This window comes from Dermochelys coriacea, chromosome 16 (assembly GCF_009764565.3).
Source record: "Dermochelys coriacea isolate rDerCor1 chromosome 16, rDerCor1.pri.v4, whole genome shotgun sequence".
Taxonomy (NCBI): Eukaryota; Metazoa; Chordata; order Testudines; family Dermochelyidae; genus Dermochelys; species Dermochelys coriacea.
In genome coordinates, this window is record NC_050083.1 from 16,566,938 (window position 1) to 16,585,249 (window position 18,312).

Genomic DNA, 18,312 nt, shown 5'->3' on the forward strand with positions numbered 1-18,312 from the left:
CAACAGAAGAGCCCTGTTGAGAAAGCTGGCTGCTTTCTCCTGCACTATACCAGTTCACTAATACTACTTGGCCCTAAGCCTTCATGCAGCATGATACTAACCTTACTAATATCTCTATTACTGTATTAACTAGATATTTAGCCCTGTTTTACAGAAGGGGAACTTGGGCCCAGAATGGGGTAGAGCTATGACCAGCTGTCAAGTCCTAACCCTCCTTCTTTGCATTAGGCCGCTGAATCCCACAGCAAGAGCAATGCTACTTCAGTGCTGGAAATCTGGGCTCCAGTCTGTTTAGGTGAGAAGTAGATGGCCCTGCTGGACTGATGTCAGCAAACTATCTCTGCTCCCATCTGAAAGAGCAGACCTGCTAGCAATAGAAAAAACACTGACTCAAATCCTGTCAATTGCCTCAGGGCATCACTCACTCAAGCAATAACTGCAGGCATTAGTCCCTCCCTGCTCCTCTTTTGGCTGGTGAGAAGCCCAGGGCTTCACAGGAACAGCAGCAGCCTTTGTCCTTTCCCCATTTTTGAGGTAGGCCAGCACCTGAGGACAAACTGCATCCAGTCTCCTGGCTGTGACACTTGCATTTTATTGCAAAGACTAATTACATTGCTGTGTACATGTCACACTGCTCAGTGTGCTCCTTCATTGAAGTTGTGTTACAAAATACATACATATAATACATCCAGCTTCAGTGATCACATACACACAGGGGTGAGCTGAGCCCTGCCCTGCCTTTAATTTCAGGAGTGGGCATGTGTGGTCAAGCACAGACCAGTACAAAAGCTGAGCAGACAGCTGTACAGTGGAGAGGGCAGTGGGGGTGGGGTCAGTTTGTGTGGGGGGGGTGTGCAGGGGTGTTCACATTCTCATAGGGAATTAAAGGAATATTTCACAGTGACAGTTCACGCAGTAGGATCCGCTGGAGCCAGGGTGCCCCCACAAGACAGTAGCACAAGATAGTAGTCTGCCACAGTGTAGTGTAGTGTAAGGGAACGCCCTAGGCTTGCAGGCTGGACATGCTGGCTGATCTGCAGAGAGTCCTTGCCTGGAGGTGAAAGATGTCTTCCTCCCAGCCTCCCCTGATACTACGATACTCCTCAGGTAGAGAGGGGACCAGTTCAGCTGCCTGGCAGAAGCTGGAGGGGTTTGGTTTGCAGCACAGCTGTGCAGTCGCTTGTCAAGTGCTGTGCCTGGCAAAGGGGCCACTGACACACAGGTGGTAGCAGGAGCAGCTCTGGTGCTGTAGGCAGGCCATGGAGAGAGGAGAGGCTCCTGCTTCAAGGAGGCCATGGCTCCCTTCATGTGCAGGAGCTGGGTGGGGGGAGAAGAGGAGAGGTCATTTCCTGGAGACGGGCCATGCAGATGCATGAACAAATGCCCTTTACAAAGTGCCCAGGCCAGACCCCAAAGCAGCAACACTCCAGCGTGACAGGCCCTAGCCCTTGGGCAAAGGCCCTGCTAAGAGTTACCACCCAACCCAGAAGCAGCTGCTAGAGACAGAAGCAGGGTGGAAGAGAGCAGGTAGGTCCCAGGAAAGGTCAGCATGCGCTGGCTACAGTCGTGCTGGGATAAGAGCATCTCTCCCCATGTTCCCCGCAGCTTGACACTACCTCTACATACCTGTGTCTTAGCTTTCCTCCCTGCGCGGCCCAAGTCCCAGCACAGATGAGACATGCAGGTCAGATGGCAACTTCCAACACGGTCCTACAGAACTGGCTCCTAAGAGACAGAGCTCCCAGGGACTAGAACTACTACAGGCTTGCTCAGGAAAGGTTCTGTCTGCTCCCAGAGCTGGCAGGCACACCAGCATTGCTACAAGGGGCAGGGGCATGGGCACGAACAGGAAAGGGCTTGAGGAGCTCCAGGCACAAAGAGCCCCACAGTGAGGATTTTGTTCAGTGATTTAAAAAAAAAAAAAAAAAAACTACTTTTTCTCTGCCTTGCTGAAGCAATTCTCTGGTAGTGATAAACAAAGGGGACGTGGAAGAGTTTCCACTCCTGCACACAACAGAAAGCAGCCATTACAAAGATGGCTCCCAACAACTTTAAAGACAAGCGAGGGGCAGGGAGGGATTAGTAAAAATGTACACATTTGACAGTCCTATTTACAACCAATAAATATTGAAAAAGATTCAGTAAACATCAGGGGTTTGTTTTTACAAAAGTTTGCTCACACCCCTCCTCCATTTCATTGTCAAATGTTTAAAAAAGTCTTTTTTAGCCCAATGTAAGTGGCACTTTCTGGGAGCTGGGTGGATGGAGCCCAGGGCTGTTAGCGCCATCCAGCTGCTCCTCTCCTACCCAACCAAAAAGAGTCTCTATTTACAGACATTTGTACAGAAGTTGGCTCCTCTCCTCCTGGCTCAGATGGCAGTGCCGGCTGGGTATTTTTTGCCGACAAAGAGACACTGGCATTTGATCTTTGGTGCAGGTTTGAAAGTGATGGAGCACTGGAGGGACATGGGAGTCCAACCCGGAGGATCCAGAGGATCAGTAGAAAGAAAAAGCAGCCTTGCAGAGCTGAGTCGCCAAAGCCACCGGCCAGGTCATCACACCAAGGATGCCCCACCGATCCCGTGGAGCAGCAGCTGCGTGGTTTCCAGTTTCATGCCCCTAGGGAAACAGTCCAGAGGCAAAGTGCAGCTCCCCAGGGGCAGGTGGGCGATGCAAAATGGTCATGCTGCCAGTTTACCCCAGAAGGAGAACGAGGGACCTGGAGGGAAAGCAGCTTCAGGGCCTGACTCAGCACAGGAGGGGATACACCCTATTGGAGAGGGAGAGCTCAGCTCTTTCGCTCCAGGGAGTCTGCTAAAACTCCCTGCGTGTGGCCCCCCCCTGCAGGTAGGTGAAGGGGGCCCTTAGCAAGTCATCTTCTCCTCCACTCTGACAGAAGGCACCTAAGGCAGAGAGGCAGGGCCCAGCTCTGGGTGACCCGAAGGCCACAGCAGCGTCACGCATTGGAAGGAGTTAAAAACCCAGCCTGCGTGTAGGAGCGCGCCCGGCTCGGAACACAGGGTTCCCCTGAGAGGCCACAGCCACACCTGCCCATGCAGCTCCAGGAGAGCGTCACCCTTCCTCGCGAGCCAGGCTGGCTCCCCTCACCCAGGTCGGGTGGCGTTAAGACAGACGGGCAGCCAGGCCCAGAGCAGGCTGCCCTCGAAACCCAGTCAGCGAGGGGCGCAGCCTGGCCATGGCTAGAAGATGCCCTTGGCAATCTTCAGGCCCTTCTGCTTCATCCTGGGCAGGGTGGAGCTAGAGCCGTGCTTGATCTTCACGCCTTTGGAGAAGCCCCTTTTCTTTAGCACAAAGTCGTAGTTGGCGGCAGAGTTCATGGCGTAGAAGACATTGGCGTTGTCAGGGATCTTCAGCTCTGCAAGGAGAGTTCGGTTAAGTCACCACGGGCTCCGGCTCCCTTCGTGGAAAGGGATGGAGCACACAGCCAGGAGCCAAAGTGGAGTGAGGCTGGGACTGCACAGGGTACGTGGGGACAGAGGGAGCCCCTGGGTTGGAGCCCCAACTCTGCCGCTGACTCGCATTTAACTTTGGCCAAGTGCTGCAGCCTCAGCAGGACGGAGATGGTGCTCACCTCCCTGACGGACAGGAGAGCAGCGTGGGGCTGCCTCAGCCACTGGGAGGATCACAGGGAATCTCTCTGGCTCCAGAGCATCTGGGAGGGAGGGAGGGCCAATTTTACAGATGGGGAACTGAGGCCCAGACTACACGACTTGCCCAAGGTCTGACAAGAAGTCTGTGGTGGAGAGGGAACAGGATCTGGGTCTCCAGCAGCCCCGGCTGGTACCCTAAGCCCCGGGCCATCTTTTCTTTTAGGAGTCTAGGGGAATGTTCTCCCCAGGAAGTGATGGCAGAAGTAGCTCCTTCCCTGGGGGGCACATCCCCTCTAAGGAGTTGTGGACAGCTCCATCTAAGCTTTTGCCTACACAGCAGCTGCCAGACGTACACAGGCTAGTTCTACTCGGGCTACTGTGCTGAAATAGCGTAGCGCAGCAGCTGGGGCTAGCCACCCGACTGCAATCCTACGGGAGAGCCATGGTCTGTCCTCGTGCCACCAGCCCAAGACCCTGGCTGCGCAGCTGCAGCCCCGGCTGCTGTTTTCATAGATCCCAAGCTCAGAAAGGACTGCTGTGATCATCTAATCTGACCCCCTGTAGACCACAGACCTTCCCTAAAATAATTCCCAGGGCAGATCTTTTAGAAACATCCACTCTTGTTCTGAAGTGTTCGTGCTGGAGAATCCACCTGATCCCAGGTAAATTGTTCCAATGGTTCATTTCTCTCCCCGTTAAAAGTTTAGGCCTTATTTTAGGGCACTAGCACATGTAATTCCCAGCTCAGCGAGACATACACCTCCCAGCTGCTGTGTAGACATACCCCAGTGTAAGATGGGCAGCTCAGGCTACAAGGGACACCAGAAGGCCTTAGGAAGGGGGGGACTGCATCAGACAAAACACGCGTCAGACCCAAAACATCACAGAGTTCAGAATGGGTCCATTAGCTTCCCCACCCCAGCTCTGCAGGGCCTGGTCCCAGCTGGCCTGGGGAAGCAGCAAACACTGGGACAGCTCATTCCTCTCGGCAGCTTCTCAAGCTGGGTGGTGCAGAGCTAAGGGCTCAGGCCAAGCATCCCAGCTGCAGGACACTCTCTCAGCTGGGTAGTCTCCCTTGGCCAGCAGAGGTGTCTTTGAATTGCTCAAGGGCCCCTGCTCGCACAGGGGTCTGTGGGGGCACGCTCCATCTCATGATGGGGGCAGAAGTCTGGGGTGACAGCCCCATAGCAAAGGGGAGAGGAAGCAAATGATACTGTGGGGGACAGTTAATGCCAGATGCGGTGTCCCAGAAGAACCCCTAGGTACCTCTTTCCTCTGAGATGATCTGAACGAGCTCGTAGTCTTCCGGCCGGTCCCCGTCCAGGTTGTGTTTGGCCATAGCCTTGCGAATCACCACCGGGGTCTTATCCTGGCTCGTCACCTGCAAGGGGAGAACGCTCATCAACCCAGGGATCAGGGACAAGGACCCAGAAGTGGCTGCCAGGCCTAAGACGGATCCCATGCCCCCCTGCTTGTTAGTGCAGCAGCAATCGCCCTCTGTCCTTCCCGCTGCAAGCTCCGCCGGAAGGCGCTGCAAGGATCAAACACCTGCCTCAGGAGGCTCTGGGATTGGGCATGCTGCAGGCTCTCCCCAGGATGCGCTGGCCCAGACTAGCCCCCTCCCCCTGATGCGCTGCGGGTACCCAGTGCTCACCAGGATGCTTTTGTACATGTTGCCATTGTCCACGGCCAGGCTGACCCGGATGATGCAGCAGTCGTCAATCTGCTGGTTGTAGAGGGGGAGGGAGAGGGAGGAGTAGCTGGAGATGCCCGAGACGGAGCGCTTGTGGGTGCGCGAGGCCGTCACTGGGGTGGAGGAGACAGACGAGGAGGAGGCACTGCTGGAGCCAGAGCCGATCCCCGACGTGTCCAGGGAGGAGAGCGAGGTGCATTCCCAAAACTGGGGGGGGGAAGGAGGGACAAGCACCGGCTTCAGCAACTCCATCCAGAGAGGAAAGGAGGTGTCTCCCCCAACCGCGCCCCCAGGGCCAGGAGGGGAGAGGGGGTTCTGCTCAAGGGAGTTACAGCCACACGGGGGGGGGAGGGGGCAGGGAATTCCCAATGACAACCCCACTTGTGCCTTGGACGGGAGGGATGGAAGGAGAGGGGCTTGACCTCCCCTCTGCTCCAGGTTAGAACCAGCCTTTAGGAGACGCATGGGGGGAACCTCCCACCCCCCAGGGCAGAGGCGGGGCTGCAATGGGCGCACCTGGCTCCTGATCGCCTGGGCGCGAGGGGAGCCCAGCGAGCTGCCCCGTACCTTCTTCTCCTGGCAGTCGGGGGACTCGGGGATGAAGCTGATGTTGATTTCCTCCACGTCGGAGCTGCTGGAGCCAGCCGAGGTGACGCTGACCGAGTCGGCCGTGTCCCCGCTGCACAGGTACTGCCCGCACTTGAGCTGGTCGAAGGATTTGGAATGGGAGCTGCCGCTAGTGCAGGGCTCGGCGCTCGGCACCTGCCGGCTGCAGGACGGGGGAGACAGATACGGTCAGGAAGGAATGAAGCGGACATGCACCATGCAGCTGGGGCACCCACCGCACACCCGCCCCTGCAGCCTCTGTGCCTCCCCCAGGCACCCGCCCTGCAGCACTCACCCCAGGCCCTCTGAAGCCTCTGTCCCATGCCCAGCTCCCTCCGCTCTGTAAAGAGCCCAGTGTCCTGCCTGCACTCCAGCTCCAGCAGCTACCTTCTGTAACCATGAGCCCCCCTCCCCCCCCAGCTCTGTTAACATCACATAACCCCACTGCTATTCTAACCCTGAGCCCACAACCAAGATGTGCTAATGCACCCACAGCCTGAAGTGCAGCAAACCCTGCTATCCCAGTCCTGGGGCCCAACCTTTGCCAATGCAGCTCATTGTTAACAGGCAGCCCCCTAGGATCTCCCCCAGCTCCGCCATCGCCTCTTACTCCTGGCCCATGGCACCCTTCGCTGCTGTGGCTGGTTTCACCCGCAGCACTTGGGTCAAGAGCAGGGGGCTGGAGGGAGACATGCCAGCCAGCAGTTACCCAAATACCACCCCCTATGGCTTGGCCTGGCCGCTAGCTCTGGGCAGCCCGTCTCTGCTCTGGGCCCTGGGGAGAAAGGGAGCAGGGAAACTCACTCGCTCCATCGCTTGATGATGCCTGTGTTTTTCTTTGCCTTCAGCGTGTTGCTGGCCGACTCAGACAGGGGCTCGATCTCACACGAGAGGCTATAGCTAGGAGAGGGGAAGAGAGCAGAGATTCAGTCAGGTGAGGCTGGGGTCCCCCTCCAGAGCTCCCCAGGTTAACAGTGCAGGGCGGGAAACGGATTGGAGCCCACCCGCAGCACTAGAGCGACTGCAGGTTTCTGACAGCATCAGGAGTTGGGGTGCAAGATGGGATCGTGGTCCAAGTCCTGGGGTTTCAGCCTGGCAACCGAAGAGTGAGGAGGCAACAGGTGTTTAGATGCCCCCTGGTCTGGGGGAGTCAGTCTGCAGTGTCGCCAACCCTGCACCCCTTTCCCAGTGCCAGATTCGCCCAGTGCGTTGGGGTTTGCAGGGAGGCTGCTCGGGGTGGCGCACAGTGGAGGCGACAGAGCAACGGGCCTAAGGGCTCAGCAGCAGATTTTCAGCAGCCTGGATCTGAAGGAGACAAAGGGTCCCTCTATGGGTCCAGGCAGCAGAGCGTCACAGAGGGAGGGTGAGCAGCAGAACAGCCCACGCTCTGGAGGCCCATCCAGAGGAGGAAGGTGCTGGGTCCCTGCAGAGGGACCAGCAGCTAAAGCCCCTGGCTCCGAGCCCAGCTCACCTTTCAGCCTCGCTCAGCCGCTCCACGCCATGGAACCACTCCACAAAGCGATCCTCCTGCGTGAAACTGTAGTTGTTGCAGGCCGACTGGAGCAGCTTGATCTGGGCGATGACTTCAAACTCCTGCAGGGAGGAGAGGCAGAGACAGAATGAGGCCCGCTCCTACTGGCTGACCAGACCCCCAGACTCCTGCCCCATGAGGTAGGGGTGTGTGTCTTAGCCGGGCACCATACATGGAATCACGGGGAACCCCTCCCCCAGAGCCAGCTATTGAAGCATCAGTGCTACAGACTGCTGAATGAGGGAGCCCAACTGGGCTGGGGTATCTGCAGGACCCCAGCTGCCTGGATGCACAAAGTCAACCCCTTCCTCCAACCCAGGTCTGCTCAAGATGAAAGCTCAGCTGTATGTGAACAGCTCTCACCTTCCTTCTCTTCTCAAAGTTGATCAGTCCCCCCTGAAAGACAGAAATCAAACAAAGGTTACAGGGAACCTGCAAGGGACAGTTCCTGCAGCCGCCAATAACCCCTCCCTCTGGGAACCGATCCCGCAGAGCAAGACGGGCGAGGCCTTGCATCACGCTAGGGGGCAGCATGAGTTCAGTAACGTACCCATGCGTCCCGGGAGTCTCATCATGCAGGGATCCAGCCCTTTATTTTCAGCCACAGCCTCCCTCAGCCAGTTTCTGGGAGCTCCAGGGCTCAGTGAGGGAAGCCAGGCAGAGAAGGGGAGGGACAGGGGGGATGCTTACATCCAGGAAGTCTTTCATGGCAGTATCCAGCATCACTAGGTCTGTGAGGAAGGTGCCCAGGTAGGGAATGGTGCCTTGCATCACGCCCTGGAAAAGGAGAGCGCTGGGGTGAGCCCCACACAAGCAACGGCCGCAGAGCTCTGAGTGAGCTACCAGCAACGGGCGGCCACACCACTCACCATCTCCCGCTGCTGCTGCTGCCGTTTCTGGGCCCTCTTTGGGTTGATCTCCAGGGTGGCGAATTTGGACGTGCCCTCCTGGATTGGTGGGAAGACGACATAGGCTGGCTTATTGATCCAACGTCCCTGCTAGAGGCTCTCCTTGATCGCTAAGATCAGGCCTCCCGGGGCAAGAATTCAGACAGTGCTTTGCAAACCCTGGGTAAGTCCCATTCCCTGCCCTGCAGCTCATGCTGTCAGACAGAAATTCAGGTAGGGCAGGGAACACAGGAGCCCCACCGGGCAGGGATACAGAAGCACCACCCACCTGCTGAGGGGCAAAGGGCTTGTCTACGTGGGAGACTTTTCTGGTGTAGAATTAAACCAGCACAGTTAAGCTGCTACAGTTCTACTGGCACAACTCCCCATGCGGACACGCTTATCCCAGACTAAGAGTGGCTTTTTTTTTTTTGGCTCATCTTAAACAGTGCTGCCTACTGCACAGAGCACTGGACTGGGATGCAAGAGACCTGGTTTTCTGTTCCCACCTCTCTCACTGGCTTGCTAGGTAACCTCAGGCACATCCCCTCTGTGCCTCGGTTTGAAAGCTACAGGTAAAAAGGGCTAGATAAAGAGCCGGGTATTATTATTAAACAGCTTCCAAAGCGACATTCGCTCAAGTGAAACCAGGCCCTCTTCTACCGGAACAGGAGCGCCCACAAGGGGAGTTAAACTGGTATAGAGAGAACAGTTTAAATTCACACCCTACCTTATACCAGTATAGCATCCCATGTGGACGGTCCTCTGTCTCTATGGGGATGGGATCATGATCAAAGCTGAGCATTCACACTATAAACAAGAGGAGTCTCACCCGATACGAGTTATGCTGCCCTCTCCTAATCTCAATCTCTTTCTCCGTCTCTCACACACACACGTACATATTAATGGCTCATCAAAGGGATGTTTTGTTCCCTTTTGGATTTTGTGATCTCAGCCCCAGACAGAGATGGGATGGAATGACTGAGTGAACGCCCCGATGCGGAGATGGACATTTCTATAGCAGCATTTTACAAGCTTTGGGCCTGAGCCCGAGAAGGGCTGAGCCCTCACTGCTTACACTAAAATCAATGGGACTCTGGACAGGCCCTTTGTACGTACAGGGCTGCTAAAATGCAGCCACCTCAGGGGCAGAGCAGCCACCTGGTGCACAACATCCTATACACACCCCTCTGATGTTGGGATTGACCCTGTGGCCTCAGGCAGCCAGGCGATTCCAGTGCAGAACCATTAAGCCCAGCCCTACATTGAGGCAGAATGAAAGCTCTATATATGACATTGGGCAATACAGTAACAATCAGGCACTAATACTCTTCTCACACCCATTGCATACTAGTGTAAGGCTGCTGCCATCAGCCAGGTTACTCTTGTGCCATGGTGGTGTGAACGAGAGCAGAATCAGGCCCACTAGAGAGATTTTCAGATGCAGTCTTGGTTTGGCCACCAAGTCGGCTACTTCCTTTCTAGGCAGCTAACAGGCGTGGGCGGCTGCAGCAATGCTGACTGCACACACTAGACCAGAAAGCTCACATATATGAGAGAGAGAGAGCACAAGTATGTGCATGCGCAAGGAGCCAATCCAGGAGTTCATCTCACAGCCTGCATCTGGCATGGGCTCACACAGCCAGAGCTCCTTTACCTCCGTTCCAGGGAGATAAGGGGAGGGAATCCCTCTGCTGACACTCCTCCCTCATAGATAAGCCTCTCCCCTACTTATCTTCTGCCCTCACTGGGGATTTCCTTGCTGCCAGAGCTGGCTGCAGCCCAAGCCCGATCAGAGCCACGCTCAGCAGTCCAGGCTGTCAGCATCAGCCATTCATAATGTGCCGCCTTGCTCTGCCCCTTTCAGACTTAAAGGGAAACTGTTCAGTTGGAAGTTCTGGGCCAGACCCTCAGCTGATGTAATTCCACTGAAGATCCACCGATTTACATAGACTAAAGATCTGGCCCATGAAAAACTAGTTTCCCCTGTGTGCATTATAAACACTGCCTGACAATTAAAACTGGGGAGGATTCTACAAACCATATGCCCCTTTCTCCCTTCATCTTGGGCAGCCAAAATAGCCCAGTCAGTTTCAAGTCTGTCACTTCCTGACACTCATGTCTTAGCAAAAGGCTGCAACATCAGAGAGGCAAATATTTCAGAGGGAATCCTCATTTGGGTTTTAAAATCACCGACGCTCCCATATACATTCCCATTGGGTGTAGAGTGTCAAAAAGTTTGTCTGTGTGTGCACACTTAGTGTGTCTGTGTCTGTAAGGGGCATGCTTTAAAAGATCATGCAAGACCTCTAGCAACTCATGGTATGTGCTGCTATAGACTTCGCTGCCCATTTCCATTGCTCCACACATCCTCACTGCAGACTGGGCAGCATCAGGGTAAACTCCCATCCCACCCCGGTTCAGAAACAAGACCATGTGAGAGAGACTCTGGGCTCCTGGTACCTTAATGAGAAGCTCCCGGCTCAGCGAGTGGTTGTTCTCATCCGAGAAGATTTCCGACAGCTCGTGGAAAGTGCGGTAGCTCTCCCTGTTCGGGGCGAAACAAGGAGGCATCAGCACCAATGTCCCCATCCCGTTTGGGGATGTCTTCCCCTCTTCTTGTGCAAGCCTATGTCCCTTTCTAAGCCCCATGCTGCTAGTAGACCATTTCATTCTCCAAATTTCCACTTCCCCAAAACACCAGCTTGTATCCTGGATTCTCTCTTAGGCAATGGAGAAGATTTTCCCAGCATGCCTTGGGAGAATGGCCATTCTTCCCCTTTGGCTCGCAGATTTATTGACCTCATCTGCCTTGGAATCTGTCTGAATGAAACATTCCCTTTCAGGCTGGGCCATGCCCCTGGGAAGGACCCAGCTGATTTACAGCTCTAGTGGGTAGTTCGGCCATTTTGGAGGGTATCCAGGAATGTTTTACATGTGGGATCTACCGTAGTTTCCTCATGCTGATAAGACAGCAAAATATCTTACATTGGTCGCTGGCTTTCGGGCACACTCCAGGAGGAGAGCTGGTGAAATGATCACAGTGCCATCTGCACCGTCACCAGGCCCCGGCTATAGCCCTGGGACGTGAGTCAAACAGCGGTACAGCTTGTGGCATAGCTGGGAACCCCCAAACCATGCTATCGCTCCTGCCGTGGCCATGGGACTCAAGGGGCTGCACTCACCGTGACACCTCGTCCCAGGTCTTCTTCAGCCTGTGAACCGCGTTACACTGCAGGGCGGAGAGGATGGCTCGGAGAGAGGAGAAATTCTTTAGGATGCGACACTCCTGAGGGGAGACGGGGAGGCGGCAAGGTTTTACGTTAGCTGGAAAGATGGCAGCCAGGCAATGGTTATTGGCTTCCCCCTTTGGCCAGGGAGATGTTTAGGGCCAGATCCTCAGCTGCTATAAATCAGTGCAGCTCCACTGAAGTCAGAGCTATGCTGATTTAGCCCAGCTGGGAAGCTGGCCCCTTAGCATCTCGAGTCCCCTCTGCACCCTCCCTTTTTCAGGGAGGTCCTAGCCCAAACGGGGGTCTCCCTTCACACAGACAGGAATGGGCAACTTTAGCTCTACAGAACCGCACTGGCCGAGTTTTCATTCTGCAGAATCAAAAGTCCAAGGCAGAGGGATGTCAGAGCTGAGCCCCACTTACTCAAACCCACAGATGATGGGGCTTCAGTTTGGTCCCGCTCTGCCATATACCACCTCAGCCATGGGCTCCTTGGAGAGGGATCTAGTTTTCTAGTGGGGGCACGGTAGGTGGGACAGGGACAGGAGTTCCTGCCATTAGTTACAATTCTTAGCCCCATTCATAAGGCTTTATAACGGGTATCATTATCCCCACTGTACAGAGGGGGAAAAGGAGGCTCAGGAAGTTGAGACTTGCCCAGGGTTGCAGAGCTGGGCTTAGAACCCCCTCCCAAGCCAGTGCCCTACCCACTGGGCTACACTGCTTCAAGCACCAGCAAGGGACATCCCAGAAAGACCCCACTGGGGAATGGCTGGCATCACAGAGGACAGTCCTACCCGAGCCACTTCAATCCACCGCTCCACCACTTTGGCCCTCTGCTGCGGTTTGAGGGAACGGTCCCCAAGGCACGTTGCAATGACGCAGTTGGTGACGCTGTTGAACTGGGAGACAGTGGCGCGGATGGTGGGGGCCAGGTGCTCTTTGCCCTTCTTGTCCCGCTGGGACCAGATGCAGCCCAGGCAGTGGTAAGGCACCACTTTCTTAAACAGCTCCTGGGAGAGAGAGGGTTGGAGATGAGTCTCTCAAGGGAACGTGCAAGCAGGAGAGCGAAAGCGTGACAGACCCAGGCAGACAGCAGAGAGTGCACGGGCAGGACCCCAAGCACCTGGGCAGAGCACTCAGTGCCAAGGCAGCAGCCAATACTCACAGCATCCATCAGCGTGAACTGCTCGGCCACCATCTCCTGGGAGAAGGCGAGGAAGTCTGGCTTCCCCTCCTCCAGCCCGTTCTCCTCCACTATCCGGAAGGTGCAGCTGGTCTGGTCCACAGCTGAGAAAAACGGGGGGAAATGACAAAGGGACAACCCTCCATTCCTCAGTTACACACTTCCCCCTGAATACAGACACCCCACACCACAGCCAGAGCCGCCTCCTCCCCTCCCCCTACACAAACAGGCATGCTCACACCCCTCAGGCCACGAATCTCGTACAGGCCAGGAGGGCGCATGGAGGTGCCTGCAGGAACTCTGCCCACTGCAAGGAAAGCCAGCATCCTTGCCCAGACTGAATCCTCCCAAGGTCATTTACAATCTGAACTCCCCTTGTTGTGAGCACGAAGGGGTCCAAGGGGCTCGAGTGGGCAGGGCAGAACAGAACAGACTCATTTAAGGATGGATTCATTCAGCTTTGGTCATGGGGCAGGTTTTTCAGCTCTGGAGATCCTCCGGGGTGCTAACACTCCTCCTTTCCTCCCAGGCCTCCACACGCAGTTCTCCTCACAGACGTCACTGGGGAAGCCCAGGACACACACCATACAGAGCACTGAGGGGCCCGGGGAGGAAGCGCCGCTCACCATCTGCCTCTGCATCGCTGTGCTCCTGCTGCTGGAACTGGGCCAGCAGGATCCGTGCTCTCCGCTCCAGGTCCGAGCCAGGGATGTTGTGGCGCACGTAGGAGATGAGCTGCTTGAGGCAGGCGAAGTCTGGGGGCTTGCGGAAGTCTTCAGAATACTGGTCCAGCCAGGCGCCCAGGATGGAGGAGATGGTGCTGGGGAGAAGCAGACGGACAGACTGGCTGTTAAAACTGGGCATAAAGTGACACCTGGGTGTGGGCACGTGCCAAAGTGTACGTACGCGTACATGTACGACGGCTGAGCGCCCACATGCCCAACAGCCGAGAGCCAACATCCCCCAAATGTCCTAACAGAGCTGCAAATGCACTTGCAGCCGTGTCACATCATTAACCTGTGGAACTCACTGCCACAGGAGATTACAGTTCAACAAATTGGACCTTGACAGGCAAGGGCACATGGCCTAGCAGTTAGAGCAGCAGACAGGCTCGGGAGACCTGGATTCTATTCCTGGCTTCTTTCCAAGACCCATCCAATCAGAGTTCCCAGCTTCCGACTCGATCCAAGTCCCGGCCCGTCTTAGCCCAGTATTCTCCCTGCCTGTATCCTCCTAGACCTAATTCCACAGCACACAGCCCAGAGCAAATGGTCCTTTGGCACCTGGAGAGGGTTCCATCCATGAAGAGAGCAGAGAGGCCAGGCAGACACATTCCCTCCCTGCCCTGGTGCCGAGTGGAGGGCTCATGGCAGCAGAGGTATGCTTACTTTTTCAGCTCCAGTCTCTCATCCACCATGTGTCTGGTGTGGTCCCCATTCATCTGGACGTGCAGTTTGCCGTACCTGACAAGGGGATAACAACGAGCCACTTAAACCACACCCTCCTGGGCAGCTGCCTCTCCACAGCGACCCCTGCTGGAGCAGGCAGGCATCCTTCACTCTGGATCTCTTCCCAGCATACCGCCCGCCCGCCCCCGGCCAAATGAGTCATGGAGTTTAGGGGCTTAGGAAGCATTTCAGCCAGGGCAGGGTTCCAAAGACACCTAGATCCACGCACTCCTGCCAGGGGCCTTTCAGGGGCCTGTTGCCAAGCCAGGAGAGGCAACTAGTACCCTGAGAGTCCACAGTGGGTTGCCTTAGGATAGGACTCTGGATTGCAAACCAGACGTTTTGGGGACAACAGGACCAGCCCATGTCCCATGCACACAGGGACAACTACCCTAAGCGCCCGCGCCAGGTCACCCTTTCCCATAAATACCCTCCAGGCAAAGAGAATCTGCATCTGCGCAGGCAAAAGTCACCGGCGTGTTCAACGAGACCGCTCCAGTTTCAGAGTGACAGGGTAGCCCGTGTCTCTATGACTCGGCCAGGTGCCAGGGAAGGGTTAAGTGGCACTGCATCCATGGGTATCCCCTGAAGTACCCACAATACTTGAGACAGCCTAGAGGGCTGTCACATCTGGACAGCATTCCCAGAGGCGGTACTTCCGGGAACGCCATTGTAACATCCACCAATCAGTGTTCTCACCCTTCGGTGATGCTCTTAGAGTATTTCAATCTATAATGCACCTGGCTGATTATACAAGCATTAGAGAAGACAGAGGGCCACCTTCTCCTAAAGCGGCAGGCACCGGCCACGGTCAGAACAGGGTACCTGGTGGGATGGACCTGGCTTTGATCTACGAATGCTGGGACCTGGCACCGAGGTAGCTCTGGGCAAGTCACAGACTCATTGGACTGGACTGGCCCTTTGAGAGGGACAGCACAGGCATGAAGAGCAGAGTTCACACCATCTCCCCCTTGCTGTAGTCATCACATGGCCCATAAGAGGCCCCCCCACAGTGCAATGCCCGGACAATCCCGGGAGTACACGTGCTCCCTGGTATGCGCTCCCGTTAACACTGCCCCCATTGTTCCGGCGTCCTGGCAAATGCGCTGCGCTAGGGGCACAATGAAAGGCTGCCTATGGAGGGGGAGGGGGCGATACAGCTCCAATTACAAACAGCAGCATTAAAAAGGACTCAAGGTTGGGGACACTAACGTCTCTGGAGAAGGCAGAAGCAGCTCTCCTAGCCTGGCTTTCCACACGGTGCTGGGATGCACCCTGCTCCACCCTCCTGTCGGGCTTGGAAGGCCCTGAATACAGGCAGGCTGAGGGAAGGGCAGAGCTGGTTGATCCAGGACTACACAAAGACCTCCACTCCCAGCTGTGGGCCTCGGGGGGCGGGAGACACGATACATGGACTATTCCATCCCTGAGGCTGTAGCATGGCTGAGGAGTACCCCACCTCCCCGCCCCAGCACTCAGTCTGCGTGAGAGAAGATGACCCAGCCCAGACAGAGAGTTTTGAGGCTGGAATGGGGCAGCTCCGCGCTAAACCCAGAGAGGGCCCCCCCCAAGGAGCAGCTGTGATGTGGGGTGCTAAGCCATGGTCAGAGCCGGGCATGAACCAGCACTAGCAGGGCCCAGAGGAGAGAACTGCATGCATCGCCTGTCTGGAAAATGGGGGTGCACGGCATAGGAGGGACCACGTCACGAATAGGGCACAGACTTCCACCCCCCAGGGGCACCACAGGGAAGGTGGGGCAGCATCACCTGTTGAGCAGCAGGTCTAGCACTTGCTTGGTGGTGGCGAAGGCCCGGTACGTGCACAGGAAGATGGTGACGTAGGTGGAGTCATTGCCCTTGAAGGCTGAGACCAGATACTCCACCAGCTTCTCCAGGGTCCCAGCTTTTATTGTCCGCACCTTACATGTCTCGTAGAGGTTCAAGGCCGACTCGTTCTCGAACTGGAGGTGGGGGATGATGGACGGCGTTAGGCGGAGGACAGAGAAAGGAACACAAGCACAGAGCTGAGGAAGCCAGGCCCCAAGGGACACACACACACTCACAATCACTTCCCTAATGGTCCCAGGGCACCTCTCCCTACAGGAGGAGCCCTTAACCCCAGGACATGTAGCATGCTAAGCACTGCTTCAGGGCGCTATGGGACAGCGTCCCGGTGCAGAGCAGCACTGGAATGGGCACAGGACAAATGCGGACGTTGTGATGGTTCTTGCTACACCACTGAATCCGTCACCAGTGGATCACTTCCCTGGTGTGGACAGGGACTTAGTCCGGTAAAGCTTGAGTAGCTTCCCCAGGAGCTTCTGCAGCATTCGATCAGGCCAGGGCAACGCTCCCGCGATGGGCCTGCTCCTTTAAGCACGATCGCAAGCATGGGCTCCACAGACAGGGAGAGCACAAGGGGTGGTGATGGGGAACCAAGTCCCTTTGGAAACCAAAAGGCTCAAGAGCTCCGCCCCCTTCCTAGGGGCCTTGCGTCTCCCCCTAGGTGGGCACTTGGAAAGCTCCATGCAAGGAGATCCTGCTCAGCGCACATGCATTTGTGAGAGCTGCACTTCTGTTTAGTGACCCATGGGAGGCACTGCTCACAGAGGGACAAAATCAGAATTGGACCGGCACATGTGTCCAGGCAGGTCTAACTAAAGACTCACCATGACATTCCTGGGGGGTGGGGATTACCCCAATTTTACAGGGGGGGAGAGGGGACTGAGGCACTGAGAGGCCAAGCAACTCGCCCAAGGCTACAGAGGGTGTCAGTGCCAGGATTAGAACTGGGGCAATCCTAGCTTCCAGCCATATGCCCAGACCACCCCTCTATTGACGGAGCAATCTGTCCCAGTGGGGAGGTGCCCAAGCGGATCCAACTTGGTATGCCCTCCCCATTCCCACACCCCTGGTATCTACTGTATGCTTGAGCAGGGATAGAAGGGCCGGCAACCCTGGCTTCCCATTGCCTACGGCCTGGACCTGCCTGGCTCAGCTCCGGAAACAGAAAGTTAAAGAGAAAATAATAGGAGGGGAAGGGAAAAATGAGGATCTCCAGCAGCCACCTCTTCCTTCCACTGGCTTCAGGGCTCCCACATGGACTCTGCATGAGACACACCCACCCGCGGGCAGCAGGGAAAACCAGGCCTGGAGACTTTATGGCTCCGGGATCCTTCTCTCAGTGCTCCCATGCAGGGGTTGCCCATCCACTCTGCCACTGGAATGTGATGGAATTGGACAGCCGGAAACAATAATACCCAGCGCTGCATTCCTGCGGGCCTGTCTGGTCCCCCAGCCCCGTGCCAGCTCCCGGAGGGGAGAGGCTTTTTGTTGGCCATGTCTGGGTTGGTATGAGAAGGACAAAAAGGATGTCTGCTTCCTCCAAGACAGGCTGTTCAGCAGGAGGGCGAGCCTCTCTTACCCCTTTCTTTTCCAGGAAACAAAGCACCAGATCCCATTGAGCACGGAGCTCCCCAACTCCCACAGATTTCAGTGGGAGATGTGTGCTCGGCCCTTCCCAGGAGATAGGGGCCCCATTCTGCAAAGGGCAGCCTAATTTGCATCCCTCCCAATCCCTTCCTGATGTGCAAGTAATCACATGGCTCCCCCCGTCTCCCCCGGGTCAGGCACCTTCTCCTTCCAACTCTGGCAAGGAGTCAGACAAGGATTTGAACTCTCCCATGCACACGCAATCCAGACCCAGGGCCAGGTGCTGGTGAGATCTTGGTAGGAGACCACAAAATGGGGATGCCCAGTTTAGTGCCCAAAGCAGGAAGAGGATGAGGCACATGTGAGCATGTTTCATCAAGCCGTCCTATTGGGGGGGTCACCCCCAGCCCGGAGCTGCAGTTGGCAAATCAAAACATCTGTGTCCATGTTGTCTGGGGTGCTTCACCCCCTCACCCTGACTGCTGTATGCCCATGATCCCCAAGCCAGCCACCTGCCTGCATGCAGCACAATGAGTGCCACAGTGTGTGCTGCAACAGGCTGGAGAGGGAAAGGATGAATGGATCTCCCAGCCGCTGTAGGAAACACTGCCCCTAGCATGCTAAGAACTGGACCTGCGGCTTACGTGGCATGTGCCCACTTACACCTGTGCCCATCCTGCTGGCA

At 56.0% G+C, this 18,312-nt stretch overlaps 1 protein-coding gene across 9 annotated transcripts in view; it reads right to left on the reverse strand.

Moving 5' to 3' along the window:
• Positions 1–576: 576 nt before the first annotated feature.
• Positions 577–18,312, reverse strand: part of RALGDS (ral guanine nucleotide dissociation stimulator) — a 101,883-nt gene continuing 84,147 nt past the window's right edge. For 4 of the 9 annotated variants that reach the window (XM_038375088.2, XM_038375084.2, XM_038375079.2 and 1 more), the window contains 16 exons: positions 15,963–16,156; positions 14,136–14,210; positions 13,374–13,567; positions 12,730–12,851; positions 12,359–12,574; positions 11,514–11,617; positions 10,792–10,876; positions 8,311–8,388; positions 8,132–8,218; positions 7,805–7,837; positions 7,382–7,503; positions 6,715–6,810; positions 5,872–6,073; positions 5,266–5,511; positions 4,878–4,992; positions 577–3,376 (listed from right to left, as the gene is read on the reverse strand). In XM_038375088.2, the coding sequence (XP_038231016.1) occupies positions 3,201–3,376; positions 4,878–4,992; positions 5,266–5,511; positions 5,872–6,073; positions 6,715–6,810; positions 7,382–7,503; positions 7,805–7,837; positions 8,132–8,218; positions 8,311–8,388; positions 10,792–10,876; positions 11,514–11,617; positions 12,359–12,574; positions 12,730–12,851; positions 13,374–13,567; positions 14,136–14,210; positions 15,963–16,156 (2,145 nt within the window). In that variant the 3' untranslated portion in view covers positions 577–3,200. Of the gene's footprint in view, positions 3,377–4,877; positions 4,993–5,265; positions 5,512–5,820; positions 6,074–6,714; positions 6,811–7,381; positions 7,504–7,804; positions 7,838–8,131; positions 8,219–8,310; positions 8,389–10,791; positions 10,877–11,513; positions 11,618–12,358; positions 12,575–12,729; positions 12,852–13,373; positions 13,568–14,135; positions 14,211–15,962; positions 16,157–18,312 lie in introns of all 9 variants that reach the window. The other 5 variants (XM_038375086.2, XM_038375083.2, XM_038375078.2 and 2 more) reach the window with 2 other exon arrangements.